Here is a 20,522-nt window from a genome sequence, read left to right as displayed (position 1 = left end):
GGGACATATCCCGTCTGATCAAAGTGGATGAGTTTACCTATCACAGAAGGAGAGTTAGAGTCAAGATTTGAGAGCAGGATTTTACAGGTGTTCAGAAGAGCAGTTTCCGTGCCTCTGGATGCTCTAAAGCAAGGTTGTCCAACATACGGCCCGCCAAGCCATTTTATGTGGCCCACGAGGCCGTATGTTGGACAACTCTTGAGTAAAAAAATAAATAAACATTTTTTTTTTTTTTAAATGTGCCTGTGCGCAAAACTCTAACTTCCTCTGGTGACCCCATGGGGTCAAGAGAGGTAGTTACAGTCCTCAGCCACGAAGTGTTAGTTTATTTATTTATACAATGTTTGTCGGATATCTGACAAACATTGCATAAATAAATAAGTTAGTCAAGAAGATCTTGGGACTTGATGATGGAGGAAGGAGAGACTAATTTGTATCGCGGCATAGTGAGGGTTACCTCGGGAATACCATTCATTTTCAGTGAGCGCGGGTCCATACAATTGCCCAGTACTCCCACAAACTATGAACAATGGGATTAATATAGTAGCAATTACTTTGCATTTAAATATCCCATTTCAGGCAAGTAGGACCCACCATGCAAGAGAGGAACGGGCTCCGGCCCAGACATGCCCGTTCCTCTCGTGCATGGTGCTACGAGGGGTAAAAGGCGAGCCGAGATGAAGGGAGGAGGTGGCGAGGTGAGGAGAAGAGAGTGCTGGCCCGGGCGAAGGATTATGTGGACAGGTGTTGAGCAGGAGTTCCTCTCGGCATGGACAGCACAGCGGATTCCTGAACCCCTGAAAAGCCGTGGGTCGCTGCTCAGAGTGCCATTGTGCTGAGTTACTTTTAAGGTTTGTCATCTCTGGACATATGTTTAGCAGGGGTTGCGGCGACACAGCATGTCTGCCCCAAAAATTGTTCTTTTGAATTGCGAAGGTCACCGAAGATGAACCTTTATCAGCTGAGAAACTTAACCTTTGCAGTGCTTTTTTTCCTCATCTCGAGACAAAGAAGAACAGCGGGAGCTCAGTTACGTTTACCTCTAAGCACAGTGCGGATTGATGAAAATGTCCATGCATTATACCAAGTACATTGGACATTATAGATGTGGCCAGTGATGTATCAAAGCATGGCGAATACCACATGTACAGCACAATATGTTACCCTAGTAGTGCCCCAATAAGACACTGCAACCTGCAAATGGGCCTCAGTGGACCACCTGCCAAGGTTTCTGGAAGTTGCTTATGATCTTGATCTGTGATCTATGATATGATAGGTTATTTATAACGCGCTTAATACCCATGCAGCAGTGATCCCAATCATAAAAGTGAAACAGGCATGCCCAACAGGTATAACTTATTTTCACTCTTTTGGTAGCGCAATCTGAGGGCAGCCTATACCCTTCAGGAGAGGTGTGAGCTGGTACAGTTGCAACACAAAAAACAATAGTACTATGTTCCCAAAATACCTTAGTTCCTGTCTTTCGGATCTCAGCAGAGCCAGGCTTTTCAGCATCAAACCAGAAGCATGGGTGCCTTTGCCGGGCCTGGGGTCAAGTCGGAGAGCAGCAGCGATGGCCCCCAATGATTCAGTTCTGTTTGGCAGTGGTGCGGATTTGCGGGTAAAAAACGCTGGGAACAGTAGGCCGTGCCAAGTGGATGGCACTGGGAGACTCAGTGACCTCTGGGCCCGGACAAGGGAATACTTGCCTTTGGCGCTGTGCAGGCTTGGCTGACAACACGGCATATGGTTACGGCAAAGATGTCAAAGCTTCTGCATTGTCATTGAGCAGAACTATGAGATTCAGGGGTTTTGGAGCGTCGAGGTCCAGGATGATTATGATGGTGTCAATGGGGCCAGCGCTGACCAGCTCAGCTCAGGAGGGCCATGGGCCCGTGTGGGGCAGACAGGCCAGTGGGAAGACTGCAACAGGCCTGCTCGAGCCATCCTGCTATTTATACAAGTCTCGGGCCGAGCAGGGCCTGATGGGAGAAAGGAACTGCGCTACAATCTGCTCTTCTGCTGGGCTCTGCCTGCTGGAGCATCCCCCTACATACGGGACAGGCAGCTCTGCAGATGCTCAGAGCTTCCGGGGGGGTGAGGGGTTGGGGCTGGGTCAGGGCCTGCCTTCTCACCCTCGCTTAGCGGGGCTTCCCAGAACTGACCCAACCCTTGCCCTCTTGCATGCTACTCATACTTAGCTGGAAGGGGAGAATCTGATCTCAAAGGCAGATCTCCCAGGGTGAGGCTTACCCATTGCACATCGGATTTGCTGACCCCTGCTATGTTCCCAAATGCGGGGTACACGACTGCATTATTTCTGGTAGTGGGGGACTGCGTTTATTGGTGAAAGAAAAGGTAAAGTGTGCACTAGGCCTGCTAGGTTGCATACATTAAGATTGTGCTCACATTGCGTTTCTTCAATTAGGTTCACCTTTGGGCGATTGCTTTTCCACATTTTATCTGTTGAATTGAATTATGCTTCTTTCATCACCACAGAAGTAATGTGTATTACAGAGAAAAGCTGGCATATGTATTGGGCACACTGCACATGCTCAGGCAGCATCAATCATGCTTTGTACAGGACAATGCTGGCCTAAAATGGGAACAGCCAGCATAGACATGTTGCTACAGGGGCATATTTTGGGTACAACCAGCATGACAATGTGTTACATCAGTGGCAGTGCTGTCGTACACTGTGGACACATTGATCATTAAAATGTGTTGTTTTGTAAAATGTTCTTTTCTGCTGTTGATGACATGGAGTTTTCATGTTCCCCTTTAGAACCGATTGTAAACTTATGGCTTTTTGGTCACCTTTTCTGCTGTAAAATGCACCATTTCAACCCCATATTTGAAAAAGAATTATTGCGGGGGAAACCCCCCCCCAAACCCTCCCTAGAACCTTGTAGCTCCCTCGCTACGCTCGGTCGCCCCCACTATTTCAGAAAAATATGAACACATATACACTGAAAGAAATCACAAGCAACTAACTTTTGATCACTGCCCATGACACCAAAAGCTATCTTTGGGACCGCATGGCTCACTGCCTGAGATGCTATTGTGTCAAAGGTCATACAATATCGCTTTTTAATATACTGCTTTGGGTGAGGTTGTTGACTTTTGGCTTGCCGGCCCACTGGGTGATAAGAAGTTAATGCTTCGGCCCCACATTCAAAAAGGTTGGACAAGCCTGCTCTGAAGCCAGACTGATGGTCGTGGAGACAACCAACAGATTCAGTATGGAAAGTAAGCTGAGAGATAGCCAATTTATCCAGGAGTTTACCCATGAAAGGAGTGATGGACATCGGCAATAGTTAGTCGAGATAGAAGGGTCAGCAGAGGTTTTTTTGAGCCGAGGGTGCACAAGAGAGTGCTTGAGAGAAGTGGGGAAAACTCCAGTTTGGAGGAGGTTTTCATGGACCAGACTGGTCTAGAGACCTCCTCAGGTGTGACATGGGAGAGGGAGGAGAGAAGAGGGTGAGGTGCCCGAGGGGGGCCCAAGAGAAGTGGGTGCAAGCAAAGGTGGTGTGGGAGAGAGAGAGGTTTTGGCAGTGAAATGGGCAGCCAGGGCTGAGCAAAGGGCCTGGGTGGGTGCAGTAGAGGATGAGGCTACAGTAGGATTGGCCAGTTCCTTGCAGACTTTGAAGTATTCAGCCGTGTTGTTAGATGCCGCTGAGATGCGGGCTTGAATGTAAACTCTATTCATGGAGCGGATGCAGAGCCTGTCTTGCCTTTGAAGAAGGCGGCAGGTCAGTTTGTCAGATGTTGCACCTGAAGATCCCCATTTACGTTCTGCTGTTCTGCACTTTTGTTTAAAGGCAGCCAGCTCCGAGTCATACCAAGAATTGCACTTTTTGGAAGGCTTCAGACGGACCTTCTTGACAGGGGCAAGAATGTCAAGAGTGTTGGAGATGGAGAGGTGAAAGTTTGAGAGGGCTGCGTCAGCCGCAGGAGAAGGAGGAGAGTAGGTGGAGGCAAAGGGAGCCACTGTCACTCTTTTCAGGGGTCGGATGACCTTCAAGGCAGGAGGTACTGAAGGGAGTGCTGGTGCTAGTGGAGAAGAGAGCTTCATGTGGGAAGAGAGAAGATAATGATCAGTCCAGGAGAGTGAGGTAGTGAGAGGGATAGAGAAAGGGATGTCTGTGGAGAAAAAAACATCTTGAGTGTGGCCAGCAGTGTGCGTCGGGCCAGAAGGTAGAATAGAGAAAGAGTTGCATAGGTTGCGGAAGGGACCCGAGGAGTCAGGAGAATCAAGATGGATGTTGAATCCTGTTAGGGAGAATTCTCTGTAAAGGCTAATTTTCCAAACCTAGTGAGTCCCCCCCCAGCAGCTTTCCTGGATTTTTGGGGTTTATTTTCTTCTCCTGCTAAGAGTGAGACTCTTTTACTCCCACTCTTAGACATGATTTGAGGTGTTCCTTTGTCTTTCCATGTGTTGTATGGGCTATGGGGTTGTTTACTCCATAGGGTCTCATTTGTTTTTGATGTGGGTTACACAGCACCCTCCGTGCCGTAACCCAGGGGTGTCATAGCGACCCCCAAACATAGACTCCATACCCTGGGATTGACTGCTGTCTCCCAGGGCATGTAAAGTCACCATTGGCTTTACTAGTCCCAAATTATGAACAGAAACCAGTACAAACCATCATATTGTGGACGTACTGGTCGGGGCAATTCGATTGGCCTGGGGTCTGTTGTTCGAGGGGGCACGTCTCTGTCCCCCCTGATCGAGTGTTGGCTGGTGGTAGTGGATACTACTTTTTATATTCGCCCGCGAATATATCTCTATGGGATTTTCCCATTGTTCGAGGCTACCAACTTTAATTATTTAATTCCTATAGCCTCGAACATACCGCCGGTTTATTTATTTAATATTAATTCACCGGTTGGTATTTTTTGCCAGAACTCGATTCTAAAATGGCGTTTGTGTTCTCTTCTGTGACTCCAACCCAAGTCGAGCCCTTTGTTCCACTTTTTGGCGGGCTTCTCCACAGAAGACTCCAAAAGTGGTGCCACTCTGTCTGGGTACCACAGGGGGTGTCGGAGGGGGTTTAGGCACCCTGGACTGAGTTGCCTTGACAACTCAAGTCGCACTCTTGTGTGATTGGCCCAAGTGGTGAGCCGGCCGGCTCACCACATTGCATGTTTGATTGACAGCTAGGCAGAATGAATGGGGGTTTGCTGCATAAAAGCAGGACTTTGGGGACTGGAACTTCAGAAGTCGCCACAGGACCTAAGAATCCGAGGAGGGAGAAGCTGAGCCGACCTGCAACGACGACACCACCGGTGGAGCCCTGCTGAACCGTCTCACCACTTTTCCCCGACGACAGAGGAGATCTCTAGTCCGGAGAGTCTTCTTCCTTTGACTGGTGGGGATAACCAGTTTTGCCTTCTTTTCACCTTCCTGGAGCATCTCGTGGCCGCCTTGCTCGTGCCAAGCACCCTGGCAAGCGGAATACCACGGCTCACCACTACCGCAAAGAGAAGCATAGTACCTTTTAACCGAAGAACTCCGTGGCTGGTTTCTTCCCTGGCAGTGCAACGACCTTCATCTTTCCTCCACGGCGAGACCTCCTCTTCCTCTGGACAAAACGCTGACTTGCAACCACTGTCAGGAACAACTGCCCCCGCTGGAGCTTCCTTCACACTTAAGGTACTGTGTCCCGCCTGGCTTCCCTTGCGACAGATCGTTCGGGGTGACAGTAAAGCCTCAACTTTCTAACCTGGGCTGGCCTGGGACAACCTAGCTAACTTTTCCTGACTTTAATTTCATCCTTTGTGTGAAAACTATCTACAAGACTCTTTGGGCATAGCCCCGCTGTGTGAACCTGGAGCCCTTCTGCTTGCTCTCTCCAAGAGTGGGCCTTGCAATTGACTTCCTTGCTCTCCAGTAGAACTCTGCCTATCCTGCCTTACTGTGGTTCTTTTAAAAGTATTGCAATTTGTGTGCTTCCATAACTCTGCCTTTTTCCCTCTCTTTTTAATAACTTATTAGAGTGCCATCTTATGTTAAGCGCTCACCTCTGTCTGAAAATAAGTGGTGTTTCGCATTAAGACTTGTCTATTAAGTAATTAGGGTTGTATATATATATATATATATATATATATATATATATATATATATATATATATATATAATAGTGACTGTGTGCTGAATTTACTTACCTCTTTGTTGCTAGTGTAATTTACAAGTGTGTCTTTAAATAAATAATTATATAGTTTCACACCAAAGCTCTGGTCAGTGTTTGCTTGTGCTACTGCATTTCTGTACCTATTGTGTATGCTCTATATACTGTAACTCTTCTTGAGGGAAGTCTGACTGCTCAGCCACAGCTACCAAGTGAATCTGTGTGGTACAGACTGCTACCGAGTGGGTTTACTGCCAAACACCTGTAGTCTTAAATCTTTTGCAGTGGTCTCTAAGGGAACTGCACAGGTTTCTGCCTAACAGATCCCCAGAAGGAGGAGTTGGGAGAAAGAGGAAAGAAGAGAGGAGGCTAGGTCAGCCCATTCAGAGAGAAAGAGGGTGAGGTGGGCTGGATTAGCAGCCAATAGAAGGTGGCAAGAGTGAGAGAGGAGACAAGGGAGAGAGAGAGCCTGCAGACCAGACATTCAAAAGAAGAGTAGACCTGAGTGGGAGTGATGGAAACAAGGATCCACTCAAAGATCAGGTCTACTCCCCCTCCTGGTCTGTTAGGCCTGGGCACAGAGAGGAGCTTGTAGCCTTCAAGGAAGTGTGCCAAAACTAGCGACAGAGCTTTCCTTGAACCATGTCTCAGTAAGGGCTAGGACATCGAGATCCAGGAATTCAATGAGGTGGCAGATATCAGAGGAGTGCTTCACAGCAGAATGAGTTATGCGTGGCAATGTGGAACAGATTACTGTTTTTGAAAGATTTACGAGGGGGGTGGAGGGGATAGTGGTCCACCCAGTGAGCGGCGAGAGTGGCTGAGAGACAGAGGTAGGAAGGGGCAGAGGAGCCGAGGCTGATAAGGATGTCGGTGCGGGGAGTGTAGGCAAGGGAGCCAAGGCAGTAGTAGAAAGCAAGGGAGCCAGTGTAGGAGGGGCCACAGGGGTCAGGAGAGCCCCAGATGAAGTGGCAGTGTGTGGCAAGGGTACCAGAGTGGTGCAGGCTAAGGTTGTCTGAGCCGTGCGAGTAGGCAAGAGAGCCTTTACCGTTGCAAGCGCCAAGGGGGTAGTTGTGAGTGGGCAGTGAGGTTAGGTGGAGGCAAGGTAGCCAAGGTGGGCAAAGCTGGCAAGGGAGTCCGGGCGTCCGTAGAAACAGGTGGCAAGGGAGACTGTGAGGAGGAAAGTGGAAAGTCGTTAAGGCGAGGAAGAAGCCTATCAAAAAGTAAGAGGTTGGGTTGAGGCCCTTGCACCAAGATGGTACCATTTCGATAGACATTTATGATGACCATGCTAGTGGAGAATAAGACAAGAAGGAACTTGGGTGCCACCATTAATGTGTGAGCAAGAGCAAGGAGAGAGCAGAGCGACCATATGAAGAGTCCATAAGTAGGAAGAAGGAACAACAAAGAGGTTGTCGGTAAGAGACTCTTTGGCGGAAGCGCTAATGTAGGTGTCAGCGATGGGGAGGCCTGGGTTGGATTGGAGCCCAGTGTGTCCTTCTTTAGTTTCCTCCTACCAGACTTAGTTGGAGAAGGACAGGAAATAGAGAAGCAGTTGTAGAAAATAGGAGAGCTAGAAACCGCCATAGAGAGGGGCACAGAATGTGGTATACTTAAACCAGGCAGAGCAGCTGAGGTGCCTATGAGGCAAGTAGGCAAGGGAGGGAGTGGGCGAACAAGGGGACACAACAGGACTGAGAAGAAACAGTAGGATAGCAGAGGGTGGAGGAACAGAAAGGGAGTGGAAAAGTGTCACTGCAGGCCCAGAAGGATGCCTACAAGGTTACAACCAGATCCGCACTTCACACAACATTGCACCGCAAAATGGCACAGGTCCCAAGGTATTGAGGGTCTGCAGCCCAGGAGGGTCACAGCTCTTCATGGGATGGCACAAAATGCAGGTGATCATCAGACTGGTTAGTGCCACCAGTGCAGGGGAGGAAGTAGACTTTAAGAGATCTTCCATATCGTTTCGAATTAGGGGTCAGGTCTTGGACAAAGAACAGGGGAGTTTTGGTGACCTCCCGCACTTCTTGTCCTTTCAGGCCCTCAGAGCACCCTAGCAGGCTTTCCAAGAGAAGCCTGACAGAGAAAAAGAGACCCATCAAGACCTCCCCCACCCAGGAAGGTAGAAGAAGGCTGAAGTAAGAACAAGTCATCATGAACATGGCTTAAAATAGTACAGCCACCATTTTAGGCAAATGGTGACCCCTGTATCCTGTAAGGAACTCATGGTGGCAACAGTAAAGACAGACACACGTGATCACAGTTCCAGGGTGTTTATTAAACTGTATAGGTTGGTTGGTAAAACACCTAATCTAAACCTAAATCTGAGATGGGAGCAAGCTACGACCATCAAATAATAAGGCAGTCCAGTGGCATCTTGTCAAATAAAAAGGGCATATACTAAAAAACCTACTGCCAATCCTTACAACTAAATACGACAGAGTGTGGGATAGAATTCACAAGAAAGAAAGAAGTGTTCACAAATGATAAGTCAGGATGTGATAGCCAGAGGTCTCCCTTCCCCACGTTTTAAGCACGGGACAAGGTGGGACTCCTGAGCACGAGACAACAGTTCCGTTCTCAGGCATCAGGACCATCTGTGGTTAAGTCTCTTTTTTACAAGAACCTGATGCGTTAAAAATAACAAAAAGTTCCTTTCTGCATGCATGTTGGGTGATGGCTTTTCACCCCAGGAACCCACTCTTCCGGGGTCAGACCCCTCTCGAATGTTAGCCTCCCTCCGTCAGGTTCTCTACGGTTTTTTCCAAATGATTTCAACTGTTGCATTCATAAGTTTTAATGTATTTTTAAACCATTCACTGGGGCCCTCCCTCTGTCGGTTTCACTCATGTCAACACAATGTTCCTTTTGCTTTCTCACTTTTCGGGTTTCATCTCCCTTAGCTTTCCAAAGGTGCCAGTCAAAGACGTTCGAATGTACAGGGGGTTTGTGCTAGAACTCTGTATGACCACTTACACCTTTTCCTTGCGGCTCTTCTAAGGCCTTCTGGTAGTTTCAACAAAAAGAAGATCAACCACAGTCTCTCGAGTAAACACCCACGTGGTGCCGGGCCCCTCTGCAGCTGGTTTCCCCCTAATGTACTAACAGTTCTTTGAACTTTCCTTCATTTGCAATATGCAACTTTTGTTCAACACCGTTCGGTTACTTATTGGTTCTCCCGTAGACTCACCGGCTGTGATGAACCAATTGGCTTTTCTTGTTGCTTGAGTCAAGGACGGTACCACTGTAGCAAGCGCCTCTCCCTGTCCTGATTACCAGTGTAGGAGTGCTCTGTATACTGTTGACACCTGCTGCAACACACGCTGGCTATTGTTCGCGGTCTTACGATTCCTTTTTGCTGAGACTTTGCGGGTCTGGGTCGGAAAGGGTAAGGTCGCTTCTCTCCTTGTCACCCTGTCGGTTCTCGCCACCTTTCTCCTCCTCTTGAACTGCCATACTTGAATAGCTGGCTCGTTGTGCGGTCTGCCTTGCTCGTCGTGTTCTCTCGTGCTCCAACATTTATCCCTGTGGGGAAGGGAAAGGGCCATCAGGTGTGTGTGTGTGTGATTCTGGTCAATTGCCTGACTTTGCCTGACCCTTGTGTTGGGACTTGTCGGGTAAACGGCTCTGGTGTTGGTACATTGTCTTGGTGTATGAAACTGTTTGTGTCGGAGAAAAAAGTGGGAGCGGGGGTATTCTATGTGGCAGGATGGGGAAAAGGTGTCAAAAGAAAGGGGATAACGCGTCTCATGCCGTGGGTGTCCCACTTCCACTCCCCGAAGATCCCCCCCCCATCCAGGTGATCCTCACTGGCTAACGGCCAGGAACTGGATCCAATAGCGATGGTTGTGTCCTGGCCACCTGGATGATCGATCCCCCAGGGACTAGTAAGTGAGACACCTTCAGGTTTTTCACAATCCCTACTGCAGATGCGAAGACAGCCTGCAGTAGAAATACACAAAAGTGTGCAAAAAGGTACACTGCTGACAGCCTGTCAGATGAACTTGTAACAGTAACTAAAAGTTACTGGAACAATGAGAAAAGGGAGACCTTGTTTACCCTCAGTTCTCCACATAAGGTGGGTTGTGCAGATATCTCAAAATAAAATACAGGAGGGACAAAAGGGTGTCCACATTCCCTGGTAACTGTAGTTAACCATGGCAGAAAGAAAAGGAGAGCTCAAGGAGCTTCCAGAAACACTGTGCAGAAAGTGCTGTGTGGTGCAATAGTAAAAGGTAGATGCCAGAAAACATGGAGGAAAGTATAACCCCATTAAAGAGTATTAAAAAGAGATGTAAAGGTCTCCCAAGTACAGAGTAAAAGACTTGAGTGTGTGTGGAAAAATGGTCCCACTCACTCGGTCACATAAAAACCAAGAGTCCAGCAAAAAGTGTTGGGGGACTTGCAGGTGGAGAGGATTTCACTCCAGAAGGAAATCTACTCTAACACAACCACAAGGTCGATAGAGAGCCAGAACAGTGAGAGGAAGTGAATAGTGGCATATTCAAAAGAAGAGGAGTTGATGTCAGAGGGGTTTAGAGGGGCAGTGTTGAGGGACTTAAAGGAACCCCACACCACCCCCCTTCCGAACAAGTCTAGGAGAGTGGGAGAAGGTAGCAGAAGCAGTGTGGAAACCTGCTAGTGCAGCAGAGTCCTAGGTTTCTGTGATAGCAATAAGTGAAAGTTGGGGGTGATGGTCAGTGAAGTAGGAAGATTTGTTGCAGAAGGACTGTGCATTCCAGAGGCCAAGTGAAAGTGTGTCAGGAGGTGGGGGAGAGGAGCAGTTGTTGTGCAGTAGGCAAGAGGGATAGATGAGGTTGGAGATCCTGGGCGTGTCTTATTTGAAGGCTGCGGGTGTAGGGGCTCAAGAAGGAAGATGGGGTGAGGGAAACTGATGCAGAAGGAGCACCAATAAGAGACTGAAACCTTTGAGAGAGGTGAAGAAGAAGAGTGAGTAGAATTAGGAATGGGGCAAAATCAAGATGCATGATCAAGCATAGAATAAATAGGCAATTGAAGACAATGAAGAAAGGATGCAGGCCAAGAGAGAGGGAGGGTAGGTGGGTAAGCAGAAAGGAATTGTGGCTGGAATGGGGCTATATGTAACCAAATGACAGTTAAAACAGCAATGTTCCTTGGTCTTGTGAGGTAACAGAAGCCCAGCAGTGAATGGATAGTCAATGGGTGGAAAGATCCCAATGCATGGAAGCAGAAATCAGGTAAAGGATGAGCTTGGCGAAGTCCTGGCTTTAGCAGAGGGACTGGCCCCAGACCCTTTTTTCAGCCCAAACAGGCTCTTTGCTGCTTTTTGCCCTTGGGTGCAGACGCCCAGGGGAGACTAAAAACGAGAAAAGTGTCACAGGTCCCTCTCGGAGCCAGTCACAGTGTTCCAGATGGCTTCCAAACTTGCAGGCAGAGCCCTGGGTGTTGTAGGCCCTGGCAGGTTCTTTTTAAGGCAGGACCCTCAGATGGTCACACGGACCTCTAGCAAAGCAGGAATAACCAGACCCCACTGGCCAGGGTACATGATGCACCAATTACGCTTAAAGTACATGGTCATGGAATCCGGGACAGGCATACAGCAAAGGCCCATATCACCCTACAATGAAATTATCAAATTCCATTGGCCACAGGTGCTGTACAAATATTGGTGGCTCCTTTCATGTTTTTGCATACATTTTAAAAATAGTTTTTTTGAACCCAAGTTGTTTTATTTCCTTAGTAATTACCATGATTTTACCACCAAAACAGCACTTGCTGATAAAAAAAAAAGATTGGTTACTACCAGAATTGGAAAACACAATTTCCATCCACATTGCAACTCTCCATGCGCTCCCTTCCTCCTTTCTAGGTTCCTACTTGTTTAAATCCTCCTCGACTCTCTCCCATTAACCCCTTTCCCTCACTGGTTCAAGTGACGCATATATGTTCAAGTGGGTCTTGAGACATTTCTGTGGGAATCCCGCCGGATTCCCTTGATAAGACGAAAATGGTCTTGAACAAAAGGACTCTGAAGGCCATCTCAACTCTCCCACTACAAGTGTGGTCCACTTTCTCCTTCCCCACCTCTACCCCGATATGAAACCACCCCATCCCCTTCACAATATAATTTTCAGCAATTTTCTTTTCTGGCTTACGGCAGGATTTCTGTGGGAATCACTTGCATTGAGTACAAACATTTCAACTTTTCATTTCTGAAAAGTTTCACTGATGCAATGCACCATGGGAGATATCGAAAGATTTATTGGGACTGAGGGGCAACCCCTTCTAAGTCGAATTATTTCAAAACTACTGCATGGTTTTACCCCAAATTAACAAAAGGCACACCTACATCACTTTGTGCCCAAGTTGTTTCCTATTGGCTGCAAATCTGTCCAGCATTTTTCATGGTACATGTGTTCAATGGACACACCTTTTTCTCTATGGGAAAAAGAATTGAAGTAGGCCCGAAAACAACTTTCATTTGTTTCTTTGTAACATTTGAACCTTTTAAACACATATTTCCAAGATTTCCGGTTTGGTGGGGCATGGGGTAGTAGGCAGGCTTTATTAGTGGAAAGTTTCATCCAAATCCATCCAGAGAGACAAAAGTTATTAGCAATAGAATTGTGGGAAAAGTCAAAGCAAATTGGTTTTAGCTTAACTACCGGGTAGCAATCGCTGCCCTATATATTCATATATATTAGATACACATTTTAAAAAAAAAATAGAGGTTAATCTAACAACAAGTAAACTCTAAATAAAGAGTGGGATTAACAAACATAAGGTACAAAAACTCACTGTATACTACTAACCCAATTTACATCTCGTATATCACTTTGAAGCATATGAAATTTTACAATAAAGTTGATCCTGACTTTTATGCACGTTTGTATATGTATAGGAGTATACATGTACTTATGTGTATGACATGCAGATTACGTACATGTCCAGTTGGAGTACAAAATGTCCATTCATTTAGAGCATGTCTTTTAGCCCTTCTATAGATATGCGACTGGGTGGCAAAAGTGTGTGTCGTAAGAGCATGTGTCGTAAGGCGAAAGATTGTCATCAGATCCCAAATACATCAAATTTCAGGAATTTTGTTGTGAATAACTGGTCTATCTCAACTGTCGATTAACTAAAGCTTTTTCACCGATATATATCTATAGATATGCAATCAAAGTTAAGGTGTCCTATTGGGACACCTACTACACCATAGAACAGGGGTGGACTACAAACCCCCACCAAGGTAAGTCCATGGCATTGGGGACAACTGCTTTCAGCATTGGTTGTGGTGTTGGGGATCCGGGTGCAGAGTTGGCTTCACCTAACAACTGGGTCTGGCGATTCTGTTTTTCCAGTTTCTTGTCATGACCGCACGTGCTGAAGACCACCTGGCTGGACTTGGGCTGAAGATGAAGGACCTCTTTTTCTGATCTCATGACGATGAAATACAAACAGGAGGACTCAGTCTGGAGGAACAATCATTGTGAATCAGCAACAGCATCCCCAGGCACAAAGGACTCAGCTCCAGCAATGATTCTCTAGGTGGAGAGCAGCAGCAGCACCAGAGCTTTGAGTCAAGATCCCTCTACGATGATGCAATGCAGGGTTTACAGGCTCAGAGTTACATGAAGTCCAGGAACAGGACAAGTCCCCACTCAAGATGTTGTGACCCAGCTACAGGCCCACCTACTCCTCCAAGTTCCAGGACAGTTGCAGTGATGCAGGTCTCTGAAATGTTTAGGCCGATCAGTTCAACAGAGGGATGCAACTTGGAAGGACTTCACCTTGCAGTAGTTGGTTTGGAAAATGATTGCTGCTGCAGCAGCTGCCAGCATCCTTCTGTGGCCTCTTCTGCTTCATATTCTTGGCCCCAGTGGCCGACTGAATGCCTCCAGTCCCCCCCCCCCGAGATACAGAATCTACCGGCTGGAGGGCCACCAGCCCACCAAATATTAAACCCCGAGTGGCTATTCAAACATGGATAGCCAGCCCAGGTACAGTCGTGAAATCACTTGGATGTGTATTGGGGCATCCCTTTACCCAGCCCAGACAGGTATCTAGCACACAAAGACTACATCCTGAGCTATGGCCATTCATACCACTGCCCAAGAGGAAGACAGCAGAAAAGCCACTGAGCCAAAAAGATAGGGGTTAAACAACAAATTACCCAGTTTGGCTAGTGATAAAATGGCTCCTGTTCAGTAAGAAAGTGGTGTACATGAGTGCCAAGTATCAACATAAGGTTCCACTGTTACCAGACAGTCTGGGCTACAATGTGTGTAAGCCAAATGACCATAAAGTAAAAAGAGTGGGGAACAAGGTTCCACTGCACTACTGTCCATGAGGGATGTCATAGTTCTATACAATCAATGAGTGAGTGGTTCCTGCTGCACAGGTCGTAAGGAGTAGCCACAACACCAGCAACAAAGTGTTTTAAGCATGTGGGTGACATTACAAACACCTTTATTGCCAGAAATGGGTGAGGTTGTGGATTACACAATCAGTTAGCAGATATACTGAGGGTCCTAATGAAGGGGACAGGAAAGATGAACAGAAAGAGAATCTTTCAAAACCTCTGTCAGAGTCAAAAACGTTTTAGTATTTGCTACTGTTATTTTGCTCAGAAATACATGCCTGAGATTTCCAAAAGGACTTAAAAGGCCGGGGGCAGCTGAGGGGCAACAGATTTGTCTTGGAATAAAGATAAGGCAGAGCAACACAGATCCGAATCACCGTCCTGCGCTTAGAGGCTGGTCGCCGGTATTAAGCACATTATACAAGATTCATTAAAAAAACCTGGTTGCTAAACAGGTAGTCTTGCCTCTCCTTACTGTAGCGACACAAGCTTGTGTGTGGTTACGATTCAGTGAACTTTGTTTTCAGCACCAAGAAGATTCTTTGAGATAGATGGATGCTTTAGGAATAAATATAGCATAACATCATTAATATGACTGACAGCATGACCCATGAAATAGGATTGCCTTGACTGGCTAATCATAAAGTGTTAATGATACTCAATCACATATGCCCAAGCAGTGAAAAGAAACTGAAAGTCTACCTCTGTAACGTTGAAGGGGGCTCCCCGCAGCTTGACAGTATACAAGATAGTGGGTTCATTTGGAGTCAGAGTTTTCACACCCTGGAAAGGAAAAAAAGAAGAAGTGCTAGCACCAAACATAGAAGAAAGACCAGGACATTTCAGACGTCGGGAATATGCTACTCAACTGTAACCCACCCCAATTTCTCCAGTTCCCATCAAACACTGAATAGGTAATACTTAAACTGGCAGCCAACCTCTTTGATGGGTAACCGTTACCATCATCTTTGTTTCTAGAGTCTTTTGCACTGTACATCCATTCTTGCAAAGGAACCTCACTTTGTGTGAATTCTCCCTTACTAAAGCTGCGTACAGGGAGCATTACAGGAATGTCCACTCTCCACAGGACCCAATAAGATCCATCCCTGTGCTAGAAAGTCCAAAACAATTTTCTTAAAGTGACAATGCCTCAAGTTTTGCCAAATACACTCATCCATTTAGGCTCCCATGAGTTAACACATAAGACAAATAAGTGCGCTTTTATGGGGTCTGGTTTCTAGTGTTTTGGAGATGTGAAAGATCCTATTCCCATTTAAAGAATATTCATGGTCATTTTGCCTGTCATTTTTTAATTATTACTGGCATTTACAATGAAGGAAAAGATTGCATAGAAACAAAAGCCATAGCCCTGCTTATCGGAAGTTCACCTGTGTACTGAGGCGGTAAGAACAAGGAGGTTCGGCAATCATTTGACACACAGTGAATGCAGTCCATGCTGATATTAATTGATAACGCTGCAATTGGAACAGATGCGGTCAGTAATAGAAGTCAACTAAGTAAGGCCTAACCAATGGCAACTAATCTTTGAATGACCATGGTGAATATGAACACAACACTTAAATATTTTCTCGAATTCCAAAATACCTTAGATTTTAGTTCTTTTTTCTTTAATTCCAGATCATGGCCCTTTATTTCCTTTTGCAGGACAACACATTCTTGTGAAGACTGAGCATCTTTCCCTTTCTTCTCATTTTCTTCATCATCTTCATTCTCCTCGGAGGACATTGATGATGATGATGATGTGTCATCTTCTCGCTCTTCCAGTGCAGGGGAGCTCTTCACCACCTTTGATTTAAGGTAATCCATGTCTGTAAGCTCAGAGGCACTGGTAGAACTCTCTTTACTGCCTGTGAAAGAAAAAAGGAAAGGTACACATTGAAAACCAATGTTTATTTTAAAGGTACAATACGTAACAGTTTTTTAAAATTGAAACTGAAGAAAGTGAGAGGATGCCCATGTTAGGACAGTTTTTCTGAAGTTCAGTTAAGGGCCTAGTAAAACCATTCAACTGAGGCAGTACAAGACTCCACTCTTAGTATAAGACTGTACCACCTGAGTACATGGTAGCGTAGGCAGAGCAGCCAGGCTTATCTTAGGAGGGAGAGAGGGCAGTAGATACAGTACAAGTGAAAATTGTAATACAAATGATCCAAAGAAACACTATGTATTATAAAAATAAAGGATTTATTTAAATACAAGTAGGCCCAGATAAATCTAGGGGTTAAGTAAATACTGAAACATTATATGACATCACAATATAAAACACAACACTATACTTGAAAGTACACAGACCCAAGTATAGACCTTATTTGGAACACCTAACAGTAGTTGTAGGGAAGTCAGAACCTTGTTATACACATTTAGTATAGGCCAAGCCTATTCTTTGGGAGTAAAAGACCAATGGTTACTTTTAGATTACTTTTGGTAATACAAGGACAGTAGGCCCTTCCAGTTGTACAGTGACTCTTGGAACAAATCACATAAACAGTCAACTGGACAATATACTTTTGGTGAATAGTGAAACACTTATTATAGGTGCAGTAAAAACCTATAACTACTTTTGTCATAACAGACAGTTATACCAGGTGAGCAAAACCTAATGGATGTAATATACAATTACAGATGCTTTGGAAATCAGGGAACCCCAGATTGAGGTAAGCAGTAACTCTTGTAACTTGTTTTGGATGGCACACAGCTAACACAAGGTAAGTAAAACCCACTTACTTTAACTTCACAATGAAGGGGAAAGTAAAACCCAATGTCACACTTTACTGAATAGATATTCTAGGTAGGCAACAACCTAATGTAGACTTATTAAAGACAGGCTAGCAGCAAGTCAGGGGAAGCAAGACCCAGTTGGGGGACACTCATTCAGTTATCCTAACAGGACTAACCTGGTGATACCAACAGTTGGAGGACACTCATACAATTACCCTTCAGGAATAATCTGGTGAAACCAACACATTACTTTTGTAAAGAGGCACAACCTAATCACAGGAGAGTAAAATACCTTCACATCTACTTTCTTTTAGACTGGCAAAACAGTGGCTAAGGAAGGAAAGATGTTAACCATACTTTTAAGAATAGTGCATCACACATCCAAGATCAGTAAGAACTTTTGTAACTGTTCACTCTTAGGATTACAGTTACCAACCAACTCTTTACAAGTAAGTAAAAACACTTGATTTCTTTTCTAGGCAGAAGTCCCAATCCCTTCAAAGTCTTTTCCCTTAGAGCATGAGTGTTCTCAGTGGGAGAAGGGGGGTCACTAGCACTAGTGACCAACAGGCAGTGTTAGAATAAGTTCTTTAGTAGCAAAAGCCAGAGTTTCCTTAGGAAAACTGGGCAAACAAGTGAGTACTTTACTTCTAGGGTTAGAAGAGGGTCCAGGGGCTTCACAGAAGACACCCCAGCAGGATTCTAGCAGTGGGACTGGGTGTACTGGACGAGGGACCTCCCAATCACAGAAAACACCCCAGGACTACACAGTAATCCAAACAGGCTTAAGGTAAGTATATACCCGAGCCAACACAGTACCTCAGCAATGAAGAAGAGATTGCAGCAGGAGAACTTCAGGGACTGCAGCCAAATACCCGGTCACTGGATTCCTTGACCTGGAGACTGAACACAAGACCTCAGAAGGGACTTTGCAGCAGGGATCGATGAAGAAGGCTCTAGGCAAGATTTCTCTCGCGGCTGAATGCGGTTCTGCGGGTTTGGCGCCTTTTCAAGGAGCACAGAAGAAGACAGAAAATCGCGGTTGAATTCTCGTCATTTAAAAGGTCCACCACTCTTGTGAGGGGACTTTTTGGACTCAATTTGTGTCTCTGGAGATAGACCAAGATGCCCACGAAGTTTCAGCGAGATTCGGAATTCGGAAGACCGTTCACCGCACAGTGGCAGGAGGTCCCAGGGTATTGGGGTATTGCAAGAACGCAAGGTCACAGCAACCTGTGGGATGGCTCAAAATGCAGGTCGTCTTGAGTCTAGTGGGTCTCACCAGGCTCTGGGTTCGGGTCGTCGTTTTCGGAGACCCCAGGTCGATCGGAAGGAAGGGCTGCAGCAGGCTCCGGTTACAAAGCTCTCCGGCCGCTGGAAATCATTCCCGCCGCTTTTCCTTCGTCATCCTCTTCGGTTTTCTGTTCCAGTGGTCGACATGACTTCAGCTTCCAGGTTCCCAGTATTTATCAGGAACTGCAACACAACCTCTGCATTCTCTCCCCGCATTTTACAAGAAAGGGGCGTTTGGCTGTCCAATCAGGACAGCCAACCCCCCCACTGGGATTTGGCCCAGTTGAAGGAAGACCTAAGACAAAGGAGGGGGAAGTTTGGGACCCCTCCCCCACTTCCTGTGCTTACAGACTGACTGGAGCCTGGGCGGGGTGTCCAGGGGACTCCCGCTAAAGACAAAACTCAAACATAGGATTTTCCCGCCCTGAATGTCAGGGGAAGGAACAAGAAACGACAAGAAACACTAAAATGGCAGAAAAAGAAGACAGGGGCCATTTTGGTAAAAATGAGCACCCTTGGGTGCCTTTACTGCAGCTGTGATTACAGCACGCGGTAAAGGTGCACCAAATTAGTAAAAGGTATCACTGCCACCAGCCATTAAAGGTAAGCTTGTCACTGTAACAGAATTGTTACAGTTTAAATGTGTAAGGGGATACATTGTATCTCCCCAGCACTCCACATAAGGTGGGGTGTGCTGGTTTCACAGAAGTAAATGTAAAAGGGATCCAAAGATCCTTTCTACCCTTGGGAACTGTAGTTCACTCAAGGTTAGCACAAGAAAGTTAAAGGGGAGCCCCTAGGGCAACCCAGCAACAACAGGCACTTATTTCCAATAAGTTGTTAGACATGATAACTTTAAAAAGACACTATGGAGAGTCTTAAAAATGACACCCATAAAAAGAGTTAAAGACAGGTGAGTGTGGAAAAAGGCTCCCACTCACTGAGGTATTAATAGAAAATATCTCACTAGAAAAGCAAAACGTTCTGGAGTTGAACCAGGCAAGGAAGATTTACCAGCCCTGTGGAAATCTTACCTAACACTCGTCCCCCCCCAGACTAAGGAACAGGGGAAGCTAATCCTCACCTGGATAGATCTCTTGTTTCTAGTCGGTTAAACTGTTTGCTGAGTCAACTAGCAATCTTTTTGTAACCCTTGCTGTGATACTTTTTCTTATATTAGTTATCATTTGCAAACTATATGACCTACAAGTAGTGTTGGGCACTTTACTCTTGTCTAAGGTATAGGGGATCTGTTTAAACAGTCCCTCAGAGGTTGTGACAACCTCTGAACCTACAATAGGCTTTTTAAAGGGATTCTTATAAAGAAATCCCTTAGACCTAGAGGGGTCTCCATGATTCCTCACCACCTCTCTCACATGAGCAGGTTGGGTCTCAGGTATCCTAGTTGGAGGGGTTGTGGCAAAGCATTGTACATCCTTCCACTTCCTCTTAGATCTGTTTTTACCTTGGTTAGGGTTCTCTCTTCTAACTCTAGGATTTGCAAGGGGGTCTTCAGCAGAAGAGCCCACAATGTCAAGGGGTTTAGCCTTAGACATCTATTTTCTGGATTTCCACCAGCTTTGAGGTTTACCAGTCCTCAAAGGCCTAGTTAGGTTTCCAACTTGTCTATCCACCCCTTCCTCAGAAGCAGTGTGGGTCAAAGACTGTAGAATTGGAACTGAAATGGTAGAGCATGGTTTGTGCTCCCATTTCCCTAATTTTCTAGATTTTGATTTGCCTTTGTTAGAGGTTGCCCTGCTAACATTAGGACTTACAGTAGGATTCGCTATAGAGGATCCTACTGGTTTAGAGTGGTCTCTTGAAACATAGACCCTAGCCTTGTCAGAACACCTATCCATCTCTCCTGTAGGAGTAGTTGGAGTCACAGGCTTTTTATTAGAAGGCCTAGTAAGAAAGCTATTCTTAGGGTTCTTATAACTCTTTTTGGTGTTCAGTTTTTCAGGCCTAGAAGTTACATTCTGGGCATTCTGAACTAAAGGAGAAAACTC

The 20,522-nt window shown here is 46.0% G+C and overlaps 1 protein-coding gene and 1 pseudogene across 2 annotated transcripts in view; one reads left to right on the top strand and one right to left on the bottom strand.

Annotated features, from left to right (window-relative positions):
* The window catches only part of RBM19 (RNA binding motif protein 19), a 1,396,549-nt gene that overhangs the window by 1,254,641 nt on the left and 121,386 nt on the right, over positions 1-20,522 (bottom strand). For both annotated transcript variants that reach the window (XM_069619226.1, XM_069619227.1), the window contains exons 6-7: positions 16,087-16,349; positions 15,184-15,264 (exon numbers count right to left, since the gene is read on the bottom strand). In XM_069619226.1, the coding sequence (XP_069475327.1) occupies positions 15,184-15,264; positions 16,087-16,349 (344 nt within the window). The remainder of the gene's footprint in view (positions 1-15,183; positions 15,265-16,086; positions 16,350-20,522) is intronic.
* On the top strand, positions 2,194-2,343 carry LOC138496246 (U1 spliceosomal RNA; annotated as a pseudogene).

Source organism: Ambystoma mexicanum, chromosome 10 (genome assembly GCF_040938575.1).
Source record: "Ambystoma mexicanum isolate Mex_15411 chromosome 10, UKY_AmexF1_1, whole genome shotgun sequence".
NCBI lineage: Eukaryota > Metazoa > Chordata > Amphibia > Caudata > Ambystomatidae > Ambystoma > Ambystoma mexicanum.
This window is presented reverse-complemented; position numbering and strand designations above follow the sequence as displayed.